Source organism: Oncorhynchus clarkii, chromosome 20, assembly GCF_045791955.1.
Source record: "Oncorhynchus clarkii lewisi isolate Uvic-CL-2024 chromosome 20, UVic_Ocla_1.0, whole genome shotgun sequence".
NCBI classification, from domain to species: domain Eukaryota; kingdom Metazoa; phylum Chordata; class Actinopteri; order Salmoniformes; family Salmonidae; genus Oncorhynchus; species Oncorhynchus clarkii.
In genome coordinates, this window is record NC_092166.1 from 3,577,754 (window position 1) to 3,593,284 (window position 15,531).

General features: G+C 47.0%; 1 protein-coding gene across 2 annotated transcripts; it reads left to right on the forward strand.

The window, feature by feature from the left end:
- Positions 1 to 1,360: 1,360 nt before the first annotated feature.
- On the forward strand, positions 1,361 to 12,667 carry LOC139375797 (ras-related protein Rab-12-like). 2 transcript variants are annotated; one of them, XM_071117666.1, is made up of 7 exons: positions 1,361 to 1,752; positions 4,451 to 4,511; positions 6,895 to 7,033; positions 7,471 to 7,560; positions 9,264 to 9,368; positions 10,243 to 10,365; positions 12,627 to 12,667. In XM_071117666.1, the coding sequence occupies exons 1-6, from the start codon at positions 1,533 to 1,535 to the stop codon at positions 10,348 to 10,350; spliced, it is 723 nt and encodes a 240-aa protein (XP_070973767.1). In that variant the 5' UTR covers positions 1,361 to 1,532; the 3' UTR covers positions 10,351 to 10,365; positions 12,627 to 12,667. The 2 variants fall into 2 exon arrangements, with proteins under 2 accessions (XP_070973767.1, XP_070973766.1); XM_071117665.1 differs by lacking the exon at positions 12,627 to 12,667 and having other exon boundaries at positions 10,243 to 11,248.
- The last annotated feature ends 2,864 nt before the right edge of the window (positions 12,668 to 15,531 follow it).

A 15,531-nucleotide genomic window follows, 5' to 3' on the forward strand; every position in this document is an offset into this window, starting at 1 on the left:
GATCCTGAGAGGATTCCTGTGAGTAGGCAGAGACCATGAGAGAGCGATGGGAAGAATAAGTGCTTCAGTAAAGTGTTTTTTTTCTCATTTAAATTTGAGCAATTATAGCCATGGTTGTTAATTATACTGCAGAAATGGATCAAAGTCACAGAAAATAGGAGGTTGTGGTGACAGCGGCTGAGAAGTACCTACTGCAGAACAGCGCTGCAGGGCCGTGATACATCCTCAAACCGTTGGTCTGGAGTCAGATTACATAGTGGAATGGGTGGTGGGTTTTTATAGGGTTAAAGAGTGGAATGGGTGATGGGTTTTTATAGGGTTAAATAGTGGAATGGGTGATGGGTTTTTATAGGGTTAAATAGTGGAATGGGTGGTGGGTTTTTATAGGGTTAAATAGTGGAATGGGTGATGGGTTTTTATAGGGTTAAATAGTGGAATGGGTGGTGGGTTTTTATAGGGTTAAATAGTGGAATGGGTGGTGGGTTTTTATAGGGTTAAATAGTGGAATAGTTGTGTGTTTTTATAGGGTTAAATAGTGGAATGGGTGGTGGGTTTTTATAGGGTTAAATAGTGGAATGGGTGATGGGTTTTTATAGGGTTAAAGAGTGGAATGGGTGATGGGTTTTTATAGGGTTAAATAGTGGAATGGGTGGTGGGTTTTTATAGGGTTAAATAGTGGAATGGGTGATGGGTTTTTATAGGGTTAAATAGTGGAATGGGTGATGGGTTTTTATAGGGTTAAAGAGTGGAATGGGTGATGGGTTTTTATAGGGTTAAATAGTGGAATGGGTGATGGGTTTTTATAGGGTTAAATAGTGGAATGGGTGGTGGGTTTTTATAGGGTTAAATAGTGGAATGGGTGATGGGTTTTTATAGGGTTAAATAGTGGAATGGGTGGTGGGTTTTTATAGGGTTAAATAGTGGAATGGGTGGTGGGTTTTTATAGGGTTAAATAGTGGAATGGGTGATGGGTTTTTATAGGGTTAAAGAGTGGAATGGGTGATGGGTTTTTATAGGGTTAAATAGTGGAATGGGTGATGGGTTTTTATAGGGTTAAATAGTGGAATGGGTGGTGGGTTTTTATAGGGTTAAATAGTGGAATGGGTGGTGGGTTTTTATAGGGTTAAATAGTGGAATGGGTGGTGGGTTTTTATAGGGTTAAATAGTGGAATGGGTGGTGGATTTTTAGAGAGGGCCAATGTTGTATTATTGTATCAAAAGAATATAATGTAGAAAAGACATGAATGGCCTCACACACACCAGTACAGTAGGTGGCGATGTATGCCACCTGAAAGTTGGATGCGATCCTGCCAACCAAATCCCAACGAAGAAGAAGAAGACTGGCGAGGTTCTATGGTGCCTGCGGTGACGTAATGAACATGCTCCCAGGATCCGCTTGACAGTCAGCAGCTAAACAACATACTTGGAAGTTGAAAAACTTTCCTGAACTAACTCGTTTAAAAGACTAGAGAAAAGTGATATTCTCCCATTTTAAAGCGTATATAGCTAGGGGTTCAAATGTGTAATTATTGATGGATTCGAGGTATGAAATCAAGCGGATGGCCGGTGGCGGGGGATCAGCGAATGCTTCCCCCGCTTTGGGGGCACAGTCGCGCCGCAGGAAGATGCCGCCGAGGCCCGCTGATTACAAACTTCAAATTATCATTATCGGCTCCCGTGGCGTGGGAAAAACCAGTCTAATGGAACGATTTACAGACGACACTTTCTGTGAAGCATGCAAATCAACTGTTGGTAAGGAATGGTCATCTAATGTCCTTTACTAGCCAAACTATCTGAAAGCAAGTTACATGACAGTGAGAAATGCAACCAACCTTTATCGTTGAACAGCTACTTACTGTGGGGTGGGTATAATTTGTTACGTTCAAAACAGGAATTTGTTACACAAACTTCATAAATAACAAGGTTGTTCAATAAACAACGCATACAAACGTTGTTTAACTGCAGAATAAGATGCCAGGGGTAAGGAGTGGGTTAATGTCATGGAGTTTTTCACTCACTAGGTTTTATTCCGGAAAATGTTTGTCCTCACTCCTGGTATCCTATGGACAAACGTTAAGAATAAACTACGTGGTGAGTTGATGCCTATTTCGTGAACTAGTTGAATTGATCATGCTACTTTTGTATGCGTCGTTTGTTGAACAACCTTGTTATTTATGAAGTTTTTGGAACAGATTTTCTGTTTTGAACGTAACACAAAGTATACCCACCCGCTACTGTGTGGCCATGGTAGTTGACAAAAGTTGTAGTAAAATCTTATCTGAAAAGCAGAAGTTGGTAAATAACTAAAAGGAAAGACTGCCATATGGTGAATTACCCTTGAGAATGTGTTGACACTAATCTGTCCAACAGAGCAGCCATCTAGTACTACTGTAACTTGAGCCATGTCCAGCAGATGTAGCAGTACTACCACAGATAGAACAATGAGACAGATATGTCACCGGATGTATAAATGTGAAGCATCCGCTTGACGTTTCCACTCACTACCAAATATGGCCGACAGTGGGAGAAGCTTGAATCGAAATTCTGCATATTTTATCATGATGAAACATTTGTCCGCAATTACATTTTTCGGTACCCAAAACTACAAACTGTTATGAACAGAGTGGACTAAGTTATGTAGACTTTTACCCATTGCAAAAGCGAATTGAGTTACCACGCATGCGTACTTCACGCAGGAGGCGTTTCCTGACGGAAATATGCAGATGAACTCTAGAACGCGTCAATAGGAACTCGCTATGTCGTGATTGGCTCTGCCCACTTTGACTCAATAGTTCCCGTTGGAAAAGACAGGCTGTGGTGTATCTGGGTTTAGTTATGCAGATCTTTGGTACTACTGACTGAGGGAACGAACTGTTCTCTTGCTAGAGATTGTTGTTGTTAGGTCAGTGCATTTAAAGGTCTGATTGGTTTCGGTTCGATTCGTAAAAAAAAAAAAACGGATTTAATTTTGATAATTAATAAATAAATAAATAAAAACATGAAGTGCATTTTGAAATGATGTTACAATGATATTAGAGCTTTTTAAAGTTAATTCCAAAACCAAAAATAGTGAACATTCAATTGCCAAAATATTCCATTGTCTCTGTCAGGCCCACATTGGGTAGACACCAATTGGGGGGGAAAAGGAAATTACTATGAAATACTACAATATTTAGTTGTGTATATTACTTCGTTTTTTATTTGATGACGTAATTATTTTAAATTCCTTAAAGTCATCTCAACTCTGCTCAGGCAGTATCAGAGCACTAGAGTAGAGCACTAGAGTAGAGCACTAGAGTAGAGCACTAGAGTAGAGCACTAGAGTAGAGCACTAGAGTAGAGCACTAGAGTAGAGCAGTAGAACACTAGAGCAGTGCAGTAGAACACTAGAGCAGTGCAGTAGAACACTAGAGCAGTGCAGTAGAACACTAGAGCAGTGCAGTAGAACACTAGAGCAGTGCAGTAGAACACTAGAGCAGTGCAGTAGAACACTAGAGCAGTGCAGTAGGACACTAGAGCAGTGCAGTAGAACACTAGATCAGAGCAGTAGAACACTAGATCAGAGCAGTAGAACACTAGAGTAGTGCAGTAGAGCACTAGAGCACTAGAGTAGAGCAGTGCAGTAGAGCACTAGAGTAGAGCAGTGCACTAGAGTAGAGCAGTGCAGTAGAGCACTAGAGTAGAGCAGTGCAGTAGAACACTAGAGCAGTGCAGTAGAACACTAGAGCAGTGCAGTAGAACACTAGATCAGAGCAGTAGAACACTAGAGCAGTGCAGTAGGGCACTAGAGTAGAGCAGTGCAGTAGAGCACTAGAGTAGAGCAGTGCAGTAGAGCACTAGAGTAGAGCAGTGCAGTAGAGCACTAGAGTAGAGCAGTGCAGTAGAGCACTAGAGTAGAGCAGTGCAGTAGAGCACTAGAGTAGAGCACTAGAGTAGAGCACTAGAGTAGAGCACTAGAGTAGAGCACTAGACTATAGCACTAGACTATAGCAGTAGAGTAGAGCAGTAGAGCACTAGAGTAGAGCACTAGAGTAGAGCAGTAGGGCAGAACACTAGAGAAGAGTAGTAGAGCACTAGAGTAGAGTAGTAAAGCACTAGGGCAGAGCACTAGGGCAGAGCACTAGAGTAGAACACTAGAGTAGTAGAGCACTGCAGTAGAGCACTAGAGTAGAACACTAGAGTAGTAGAGCACTGCAGTAGAGCACTAGAGTAGTAGAGCACTGCAGTAGAGCACTAGGGCAGAGCACTAGAGTAGAACACTAGAGTAGTACTGCACTGCAGTAGAGCACTAGGGCAGAGCACTAGAGTAGAACACTAGAGTAGTAGAGCACTGCAGTAGAGCACTAGGGCAGAGCACTAGAGTAAAACACTAGAGTAGTAGAGCACTGCAGTAGAGCACATGTCTACTTTTTTCAGGCTCTTTCTCTCTCCCTCTTCCCTCTCCCTGCAGGAGTAGATTTTAAGATCAAGACGGTGGAGCTGAGAGGGAAGAAGATCAGGTTGCAAATCTGGTGAGTCAAAAGGAACAGGAAGTCATCATCAGTCAGTCTCTTTAATAACTTCCTGGTGCATTTCCTCTGTCTCACTGTTCTGTCTCACTACCTCACACAGACTGACTTACTGCACAGTAGTGTACTGGACTGTACCCATTGATCTGGGCTCCACCACTGTCAGTCAGCCTCCATGTAACCCTGCTCTACCTAGGGTACAGCAAATCAAATGAAATCAAATTGGATTTATTAGTCACATGTGCAGAATACAGTGAAATGCTGACTTATGAGCCCCTAACCAACAATGCAGTTTAAAAACAATATGGATAAGAATAAGAAATAAAAGTAACAAGTAATTAAAGAGCAGCAGTAAAATAACAATAGCGAGACTATATACAGGGGGGTACCGGTACAGAGTCAATGTGCAGGGGCACCGGTTAGTTGAGGTAATATGTACATGTAGGTAGAGTTATTAAAGTGACTATGCATAGATGACAACTGAGAGTAGCAGCGGTGTGAGAGAGGGAGGGGCACTGCAAATAGTCTGGGTAGTCATTTGATTAGGTGTTCAGGAGTCTTATGGCTTGGGAGTAGAAGCTGTTTAGAAGCCTCTTGGACCTAGACTTTGGCGCTCCGGTACCGCTTGCCGTGCGGTAGCAGAAAGAACAGTCTGTGACTTGGGTGGCTGGAGTCCTTGACAATTTTTAGGGCCTTCCTCTGACACCGCCTGGTATAGAGGTCCTGGATGGCAAGAAGCTTGGCCTCAGTGATGTTCTGGGCCGTACGCACTACCCTCTGTAATGCCTTGCGGTCAGAAGGCGAGAAGTTACCATACCAGGCAGTGATGGAACCATGCTCTCGATGGTGCAGCTGTAGAACCTTTTGAAGATCTGAGGACCCATGCCAAATCTTTTCAGTCTCCTGAGGGGGAATAGGCTTTGTCGTGCCCTCTTCACGACTCTCTTGGTGTGTTTGGATCATGTTAGTTTGTTGGTGATGTGGACACCAAGGAACTTGAAGCTCTCAACCTGCTCCACCACAGCCCCGTCGATGAGAATGGGGGCATGCTCAGTCCTCTTTTTCCTGTAGTCCACAATCCTCTCCTTTGTCTTGATCACGTTGAGGGAGAGGTTGTTATTCTGGCACCACACGGCCAGGTCTCTGACCTCTTCCCTATAGGCTGTCTCGTAGTTGTTGGTGATCAGGCCTACCATTGTTGTAGAGTAGAGGTCGACCGATTAATCGGAATGGCCGATTTATTAGAGACGATTTCAAGTTTTCATAACAATTGGAAATCTGTATTTTTGGACACCAATTTGGCCGATATAAAAAAAATATATATATATATATTATTTTTTTAACACCTTTATTTAATCTTTATCTAACTAGGCAAGTCAGTTAAGAACACATTCTTATTTTCAATGATGGTCTAGGAACAGTATATGGATCCAGTCTGATATGTGATGTGTCCTGTCTCTAACTAATAGATCCAGTCTGTGATTTGTCCTTGCCCTAATTCAAGTTCCAGTCTGATATGTGATGTGTCCTGTCTCCAGCTAATAGATCCAGTCTGATATGTGATGTGTTCTGTCTCTAATGGATCCAGTCTGATATGTGATGTGTTCTGTCTCTAATGGATCCAGTCTGATATGTGATGTGTCCTGTCTCCAGCTAATAGATCCAGTCTGATATGTTATGTTTCCTGTCTCTAATGGATCCAGTCTGATATGTGATGTGTTCTGTCTAACTAATATAATGTCTGATATGTGATGTGTCCTTGCCCTAACTCATAGATCCAGTCTGATATGTGACGTGTCCTGTCTCTAACTCATGGATCCAGTCTGATATGTGATGTGTTCTGTCTCTAATGGATCCAGTCTGATATGTGATGTGTTCTGTCTCTAATAGATCCAGTCTGATATGTGATGTGTCCTGTCTCTTATGGATCCAGTCCGCTTTCATCCCTCCTTTCCACCCTGCCTCCTTTCACCCAGCTTTGAGATTTTCGTCCCTTGGTCCCTCCCTCCACACAGCTCTAAGCATCAACCTCTCCTTCCTTCTACCCCTCCCTTAAGCTCTCCCCTCCCCCGTAATCAGAAACATTCCCTTTAAGTGAGATTATTTTTTTTAACCATTCCTCTCCCTTACTGAACGGGTTGTCCTGTCTGAACTAGTTTCATTTGGCTTGAAAAAAAAAACATGACTATGACACCAGACAATGGGAGGTGCTGCTGAACTCATAGATCCAGTCTGATATGTGATGCGTGTCCTGTCTCTAACTCATGGGTCCAGTCTGATATGTGACGTGTCTTGTTTCTAACTCATGGATCCAGTCTGATATGTGACGTGTCCTGTCTCTAACTCATGGATCCAGTCTGATATGTGACGTGTCCTGTACCTCCAGGGATACAGCTGGTCAGGAGAGGTTCAACAGTATAACCTCCGCCTACTACCGTGGGGCCAAAGGGATAGTACTGGTCTATGATATCACCAAGCAGGAAACCTTCGACGACCTTCCCAAGTGGATGAAGATGATCGACAAGGTCAGACTAAAAACCCTTGGAACAGCTTTTGATAGCTTGGTGGGCTTTCAGAGAGTGAGTTTTAGAATCCCAATGTAGTAGAGCAGTGTTTCCCAACCCTGGTCCTCCAGTACCCCCCCCCCCAACCCTGGTCCTCCAGTATCCCCCCCCCCCCCCCCCCAACCCTGGTCCACCAGTACCCCCCCCCCCCCCCCCACACCCTGGTCCTCCAGTACCCCCCCCCCCCCCTGGTCCTCTAGTACCCCCCCCGACCCTGGTCCTCCAGTACTACTCCCCCCCGACCCTGGTCCTCCAGTACTACTCCCCCCCCCCCCCAACCCTGGTCCTCCAGTACCCCCCCCAACCCTGGTCCTGCCTTCCTGCCTTCCTTCCTTCCTTGTCAGAATGCTTTTTAGAGGACATACTAGTGCACTAATCTCTCCTCTTTCATTGGTCAGTATGCTTCAGAGGAGGCAGAGCTGCTGCTAGTGGGGAACAAGCTGGACTGTGAGACAGACCGCATCGTCACTAAACAGACTGCCGAGAGGGTGAGTTACACACTGATCTAGGATCAGATAACCAACGTTATCCTCGCCTCAAATCATTAGAGGGAGGAAATGTATCAATGAGGTCAGAGTTCCATCTCTCCGCTTCACAGCTCTGTATGGGTTTTGACTGACAGACGTTTTGAACTAGAGCACTGCGCGAAACGACATGAAGTCGACCCCATCCCGCCCATTCATTGGGTAACTTTTGTTGTTTTCTGAGTGAGGGGAAATGCTGTAAGTCAAGAGGAGTCAATATGTTCTGAAAGAGGAGACGTTGAGGACCAGAATGCACTCTGTTCTATTCTCACCAAAATTACAATCTGTCTGAAGTGCGTCTTGAAAGCCTAACACTGTAAGTTTTGTATTTTATAACTTAGCTAGCCCACCTGACCCAGATTGCGATTTATAATGGATCGTTTTTAGGATTGTGTTTATTTAGCAACAGTAGTTGTGTGATGGCGGGGATGCAGGGCTGTGTTCCAAACAAAACAAAATGACAAATGTCCTTGACTTCAGTTCCTCAACGACACAGCTAGGAGAGCTACAAAAAAAAACACCTTTTATAGTTGGAGGATACGTCCTTGAGTCATAAAACTGCATTGAAATGACTTAGAAACTGTGAACACTTTGGAGAGTCGTGTGTCCACTTGGAGACACCAGTTAGTCCTCTCCCTCAAACCCTTGTCGTCATTTTTGTTTTGTTTTATATTTTACCTACCCCACATTGTCCAGGAATATTCTTATGTTACTGAATGTATCACAGTATATTCAGATGCTGTGAAAAGTACAGTAAGTGTAACATTCACATCAAATCAACAGTGTGATGTTTGGATTCAGTCTGGTCAGGTGAACTGTTGTGTCCTCACCTTTTTTGGTCTAATTGTTTCCCCATTTATCTCCAAACTGTTCTCTTTCAATTGTTACCATTGTTATTGCAATTGCTTTTATAGTTGTTCTGTTAGAAACGTTTCAATTTAGCCCTATCCATATAGGCCAATTCCCACGAGTGTAAAGGGTTAATTCCTTCTCTAGATTAAACACAGACGTTGCTCCTGTTACAATTGCTCACCTCATCAATGCACAATGTAAATGTCACTGCTTCCTTCACATTCCTCTGAAGATCCACTGAAAAATCTGACAGTTATGGAAAAACCTTCTGTTGTACATTACCCAGAGTTCTGAGTGCTTTAAAATTTGGTCAGGAGCCTCCCAAGTGGCACCGAGGTCTAAGGTACTGTGTCGCATTGCTTGAGGCGTCACTACAGACCCGGGTTCAATCCCAGGCTGTGTCCACAGCTGGCCGTGACCGATGAGGCGGCGCACAATTGGCCCAGCGTCGTCCGGGTTAGGGGAGGGTTTGGCCGGCCATGATTTCCTTGTCCCATCGCGCCTTAGCGACTACTTGTGACGGGCCGGGCGCATAGTCGACATAGTCGCCAGCTGGACGGTGTTTCCTCCGACACATTGGTGCGGCTGGCTTCCGGGTTAAGCGAGCAGTGTGTCAAGAAGCAGTGCGGCGTGGCAGGGTCATGTTTTGGAGGACGCATGGCTCTCGACCTTCGACCTCTCCCGAGTCCGTACAGGGAGTTGCAGCGATGGGACAAGACTGTAACTACCAATTTGATATCACGAAATTGGGGAGAAAAAAAGGGGTAAATTATAATCTTGAAACAACACTACAGAAGTTCCATTTCTCTCCACAGTTTGTCTCAAGGATATCTGGGTTGCGATTCTGCGAGGCTAGTGCCAAGGATAACTTTAACGTGGAGGAGTGCTTTCTAAAACTAGTGGACGACATTCTAGCAAAGGTGAGTAGTTACATCACTGTGCTCTTGTTGTCTCTGCTATAACTAAAAATATATATTTTATTATTTTCAATGTAATGATTTTTTTTTTCAGTATTAGTTAGGAAATAAATAGTTTCCTGTTACTGTACGTATATTATTAAGTGATAATAGTCTACAATGTGTTTTATAGTATTGTGATTAGTCATTTTTGTTTGCCACACCAACTGCTGCTTTAAGCATTGACTCAGACAAGGAAGGATGTCGTTGAACCCTATTTTCTATTCTTTGTGATCTGGTGATCAGGTGTGTACCTATTAACTACTTCTTCTTCCGGTCTACTTCCTGTCTACTTCCTGTCTTCCTGTCTACTTCCGGTCTACTTCCTGTCTACTTCCTGTCTACTTCCTGTCTACTTCCTGTCTTCTTCCTGTCTACTTCCTGTCTACTTCCTGTCTTCTTCCTTTCTCACCAAATGCCTGTGGAGTATTTCCTAAAATGTTTTCCTAGAATTCCCAATATTGTCTTGTGTGTTACTGTAGCCTGTCGTAACGTTGGTATTACATTTTTGCATCTGAGCTCCAAGAGTGTGCGGCTCTCTTTTATTTTCAACTGTAGCCTGTAATACCATGTAGCTGTAGCCTGTGATAACATGTAGCTGTAGCCTGTGATAACATGTAGCTGTAGCCTGTAATAACATGTAGCTGTAGCCTGTGATAACATGTAGCTGTAGCCTGTGATAACATGTAGCTGTAGCCTGTAATAACATGTAGCTGTAGCCTGTAATAACATGTAGCTGTAGCCTGTAATAACATGTAGCTGTAGCCTGTAATAAAGACGTTCTGTTTCTACTGTCTGTTAACTTCCTGTTCTGTGTTCTGTCTTCCTGTCTCATCAGATGCCTCTGGAGATTCCCAGTAGGGAGCTTTCCAACAGTATCCTGTCTCTGCAGCCTGAACCAGACGTTCCTCCTGAGCTCAACCCGCCACGCATGCGCTGTTGCTGAGACCCCCCTTCCACCTCCACCATCCTCCCTCCACCCTGCTGAGACCCCCCTACCCCTTCCACCATCCTCCCTCCACCCTGCTGAGACCCCCCCTACCCCTTCCACCTCCACCATCCTCCCTCCACCCTGCTGAGACCCCCCCTACCCCTTCCACCATCCTCCCTCCACCCTGCTGAGACCCCCCTACCCCTTCCACCTCCACCATCCACCTTGCTGAGACCCCCTACCCCTTCCACCTCCACCATCCTCCCTCCACCCTGCTGAGACCCCCTTCTACCTCCACCATCCTCCCTCCACCCTGCTGAGACCCCCCCCTACCCCTTCCACCATCCTCCCTCCACCCTGCTGAGACCCCCCCTACCCCTTCCACCTCCACCATCCTCCCTCCACCCTGCTGAGACCCCCCTACCCCTTCCACCATCCTCCCTCCACCCTGCTGAGACCCCCCTACCCCTTCCACCTCCACCATCCTCCCTCCACCCTGCTGAGACCCCCCTACCCCTTCCACCTCCACCATCCTCCCTCCACCCTGCTGAAACCCCCCTACCCCTTCCACCATCCTCCCTCCACCCTGCTGAGACCCCTCCTACCCCTTCCACCATCCTCCCTCCACCCTGCTGAGACCCCCCTACCCCTTCCACCTCCACCATCCTCCCTCCACCCTGCTGAGACCCCCCTACCCCTTCCACCATCCTCCCTCCACCCTGCTGAGACCCCCCTACCCCTTCCACCATCCTCCCTCCACCCTGCTGAGACCCCCGTACCCTTTCTACCATCCTCCCTCCTCCCTGCTGAGACCCCCCTACCCCTTCTACCATCCTCCCTCCACCCTGCTGAGACCTCTTACCCCTTCTACCATCCTCCCTCCACCCTGCTGAGACCCCCTACCCCTTCCACCATCCACCCTGCTGAGACCCCCCTACCCCTTCTACCATCCTCCCTCCTCCCTGCTGAGACCCCCCCCTACCCCTTCCACCTCCACCATCCTCCCTCCTCCCTGCTGAGACCCCCCTACCCCTTCTACCATCCTCCCTGCTGAGACCCCCTATCCCTTCCACCATCATCCCTCCACCCTGCTGAGACCGCCTACCTCTTCCACCATCCACCCTGCTGAGACCCCCCTACCCCTTCCACCATCCTCCCTCCACCCTGCTGAGACCCCCCCTACCCCTTCCACCTCCACCATCCTCCCTCCTCCCTGCTGAGACCCCCCTACCCCTTCTACCATCCTCCCTCCTCCCTGCTGAGACCCCCCTACCCCTTCTACCATCCTCCCTCCTCCCTGCTGAGACCCCCTACCCCTTCCACCATCCACCCTGCTGAGACCCCCCTACCCCTTCCACCATCCTCCCTCCACCCTGCTGAGACCCCCCCTACCCCTTCCACCTCCACCATCCTCCCTCCTCCCTGCTGAGACCCCCCTACCCCTTCTACCATCCTCCCTCCTCCCTGCTGAGACCCCCCTACCCCTTCTACCATCTTCCCTGCTGAGACCACCCTACCTCTTCCACCATCCTCCCTCCACCCTGCTGAGACCCCCCCTACCCCTTCTACCATCCTCTCTCCTCCCTGCTGAGACCCCCCTACCCCTTCTACCATCCTCCCTGCTGAGACCCCCTATCCCTTCCACCATCATCCCTCCACCCTGCTGAGACCCGCCTACCTCTTCCACCATCCTCCCTCCACCCTGCTGAGACCCCCCCTACCCCTTCTACCATCCTCTCTCCACCCTGCTGAGACCCGCCTACCTCTTCCACCATCCTCCCTCCACCCTGCTGAGACCCCCCTACCCCTTCCACCATCCTCCCTCCACCCTGCTGAGACCCCCCCCTACCCCTTCCACCTCCACCATCCTCCCTCCTCCCTGCTGAGACCCCCCTACCCCTTCTACCATCCTCCCTGCTGAGACCCCCTATCCCTTCCACCATCATCCCTCCACCCTGCTGAGACCCGCCTACCTCTTCCACCATCCTCCCTCCACCCTGCTGAGACCCCCCCTACCCCTTCCACCTCCACCCTGCTGAGACACCCTACCCCTTCCACCTCCTCCCTCCACCCTGCTGAGACACCCTACCCCTTCCACCTCCTCCCTCCACCCTGCTGAGACACCCTACCCCTTCCACCTCCACCATCCACCCTGCTGACACCCTACCCCTTCCACCTCCTCCCTCCACCCTGCTGAGACACCCTACCCCTTCCACCTCCTCCCTCCACCCTGCTGAGACACCCTACCCCTTCCACCTCCACCATCCACCCTGCTGAGACCCCCTACCCCTTCCACCTCCACCATCCTCCCTGCTGAGACCCCCCCTACCCCTTCCACCATCTTCCCTGCTGAGACCCCCCCCTACCCCTTCCACCATCCACCCTGCTGAGACCCCCCTACCCCTTCCACCATCCACCCTGCTGAGACACCCTACCCCTTCTGGCCACCGGAGGGCAGCAGAACCCTTCTGGCCACCGGAGGAGAGCAGAACCCTTCTGGCCACCGGAGGAGAGCAGAACCCTTCTGGCCACCGGAGGAGAGCAGAACCCTTCTGGCCACCGGAGGGCAGCAGAACCGGGCAGCAGAACCGGGCAGCAGAACCGGGCAGCAGAACCAAGCAGCAGTCTGGAAGCCTCCCAAATTGCACTATTCTCTTCATAGTGCCCTTTTGACCAGTCTTTCTAGGGGACAGGCTGTCATTTGGGACGTAGGCTCAGGTGTTCCTGCTTAGACACACCTGCTCTGATAGACGTCCTCCCAGTTCTACTTCTGGGGCTGTATGATATGACACACACACACACTAACTAATACAGAGACCTTGTTAAGACAGACACACACACACACACACACACACACACACACACACACACACGTACAGTATACACCTGTACACACACACACACCTGTACACACACACACACACACACACAGAGTATACACCTGTACACACACCTGTACACACACACACATACAGTATACACCTGTACAGTATACACCTGTACACACACCTGCCCCAGACTACTTAATCCCGGGGCCCGCTTGGTTAGCTGTGCCTTGCAGCCAGGTGCATCCTAGTTAGAGAGAGAGAGAGAACCCTATGGTAGCCACTGCATGATGCAAACACACACACACACACACACACACACACACACATACATTCACATGGAGACAACTAGAGAAAAGAAACGTGACTGAGGGAGTGGAGCTCCTTGTTCCTCCTCCTATGTAGACCTAGTAACTGTAAGGACTCTGTATCTCTACTGTACAACAAGGAACAGGGACACGTGTCATATTGCACAATTATTTCTTTAGGTACATTTTGATGGAAATGTATTTTTGTACATAGTTTAATATAGACAGTTTTTTTTTAATTATAAATTATCACGTAGTAACTCTAATTAGGTCAAAAATACAAGTAGACACGGTAGTTAGTGTAGAATCAGATGTACAGTACCAGTCAAAATGTTGGACAAACCTACTCATTCAAGGGTTCTAGAACACCTACTCATTCAAGGGTTCTAGAACACCTACTCATTCAAGGGTTCTAGAACACCTACTCATTCAAGGGTTCTAGAACACCTACTCATTCAAGGGTTCTAGAACACCTACTCATTCAAGGGTTCTAGAACACCTACTCATTCAAGGGTTCTAGAACACCTACTCATTCAAGGGTTTTTCTTTATTTAAAAAAACTATTTTCTACATTGTAGACTAATTGTGAAGATGTCAAAACTATGAAATAACACATATGGAATCATGTAGTAACCAAAAAAAGTGTTAAACAAATCAAAATATATTTGAGATTCTTCAAAGTAGCCACCCTTTGCACACTCTTGGCATTCTCTCAACCAGCTTCACCTGGAATGCTTTTCCAACAGTCTTGAAGGAGTTCCCACATATGCTGAGCACTTGTTGGCTTCTTTTCCTTCGCTCTGCGGTCCAACTCGTCCCAAACCATCTCAATTGGGTTGAGGTCGGGTGATTGTGGTGGCCAAGTCATCTGAGGCAGCACTCCCATCACTCTCCTTCTTGGTCAAATAGCCCTTAAACAGCCTGGAGGTGTGTTGGGTCATTGTCCTGTTGAAAAATAAATTATAGTCCCACTAAGAGCAAACCAGATGGGATGGCGGCGTATTGCTGCAGAATGCTGTGGTAGCCATGCTAGTTGTGTGCCTTGAATTCTAAATAAATCACTGACAGTGTCTCCAGCAAAGCACCATTACACCACCTCCTCCATGCTTCACGTGGGAACCACACATGCGGAGATCATTTGTTCACCTCCTCTCACAAAGACACAGCTGTTAGAACCAAAGATCTCGAATTTGGACTCATCAGACCAAAGGACATTGTTTATTGGCCCACACAAGTCTCTTCTTATTGGTGTTCTTTAGTAGTGGTTTCTTTGCAGCAATTCGACCAGGAAGGCCAGATTCACACAGTTTCCTCTGAACAGTTGATGTTGAGATGTGTCTGCTACTTGAACTCTCTGAAACATTTATTTGGGCTGCAATTTCTGAGGCTGGTAACTCTAATGAACTTATCCTCTGCAGCAGAGGTAACTCTGGGTCTTCTTTTCCTGTGGTGGTCCTCATGAGAGACAGTTTCGGCATAGCGCTTGATGGTTTTTGCAACTGCACTTGAAGGAACTTTCAAAGTTCTTGAAATGTTCCGGATTGACTGACTGTCATGGCTTAAAGTAATTATGGACTTGTTTCTCTTTGCTTATTTGAGATGTTCTTGCCATAATATGGACTTGGTCTTTAACCAAATAGGTCTATCTTCTGTATACCACCCCTACCTTGTCACAACACAACTGATTGGCTCAAACACAAAGGAAAGAAATTCTACAAATTAACTTTTAACAAGGCACACCTGTTAATTGAAATGCATTCCAGGTGACTACCTCATGAAACTGGTTGAGAGAATGCCAAGAGGGTGTAACGCTGTCATCAAGGCAAAGGGTGACTACTTTGAAGAATCTTAAATATAAATGTTTGGGTTACTATATGATTCCATATGTGTTATTTCATAGTTGTGATGTCTTCACTATTATTCAATGTGGAAAATAGTAAAACTAAAGAAAACACCTTGAATGATTAGGTGTGTCCAAAATGTTGACTGGTACTGTATATGTTGTCATTTTGGGGCTGACGTGGATATTCAATCAGAAAACCACCTAGCAGCCATTTTGTATT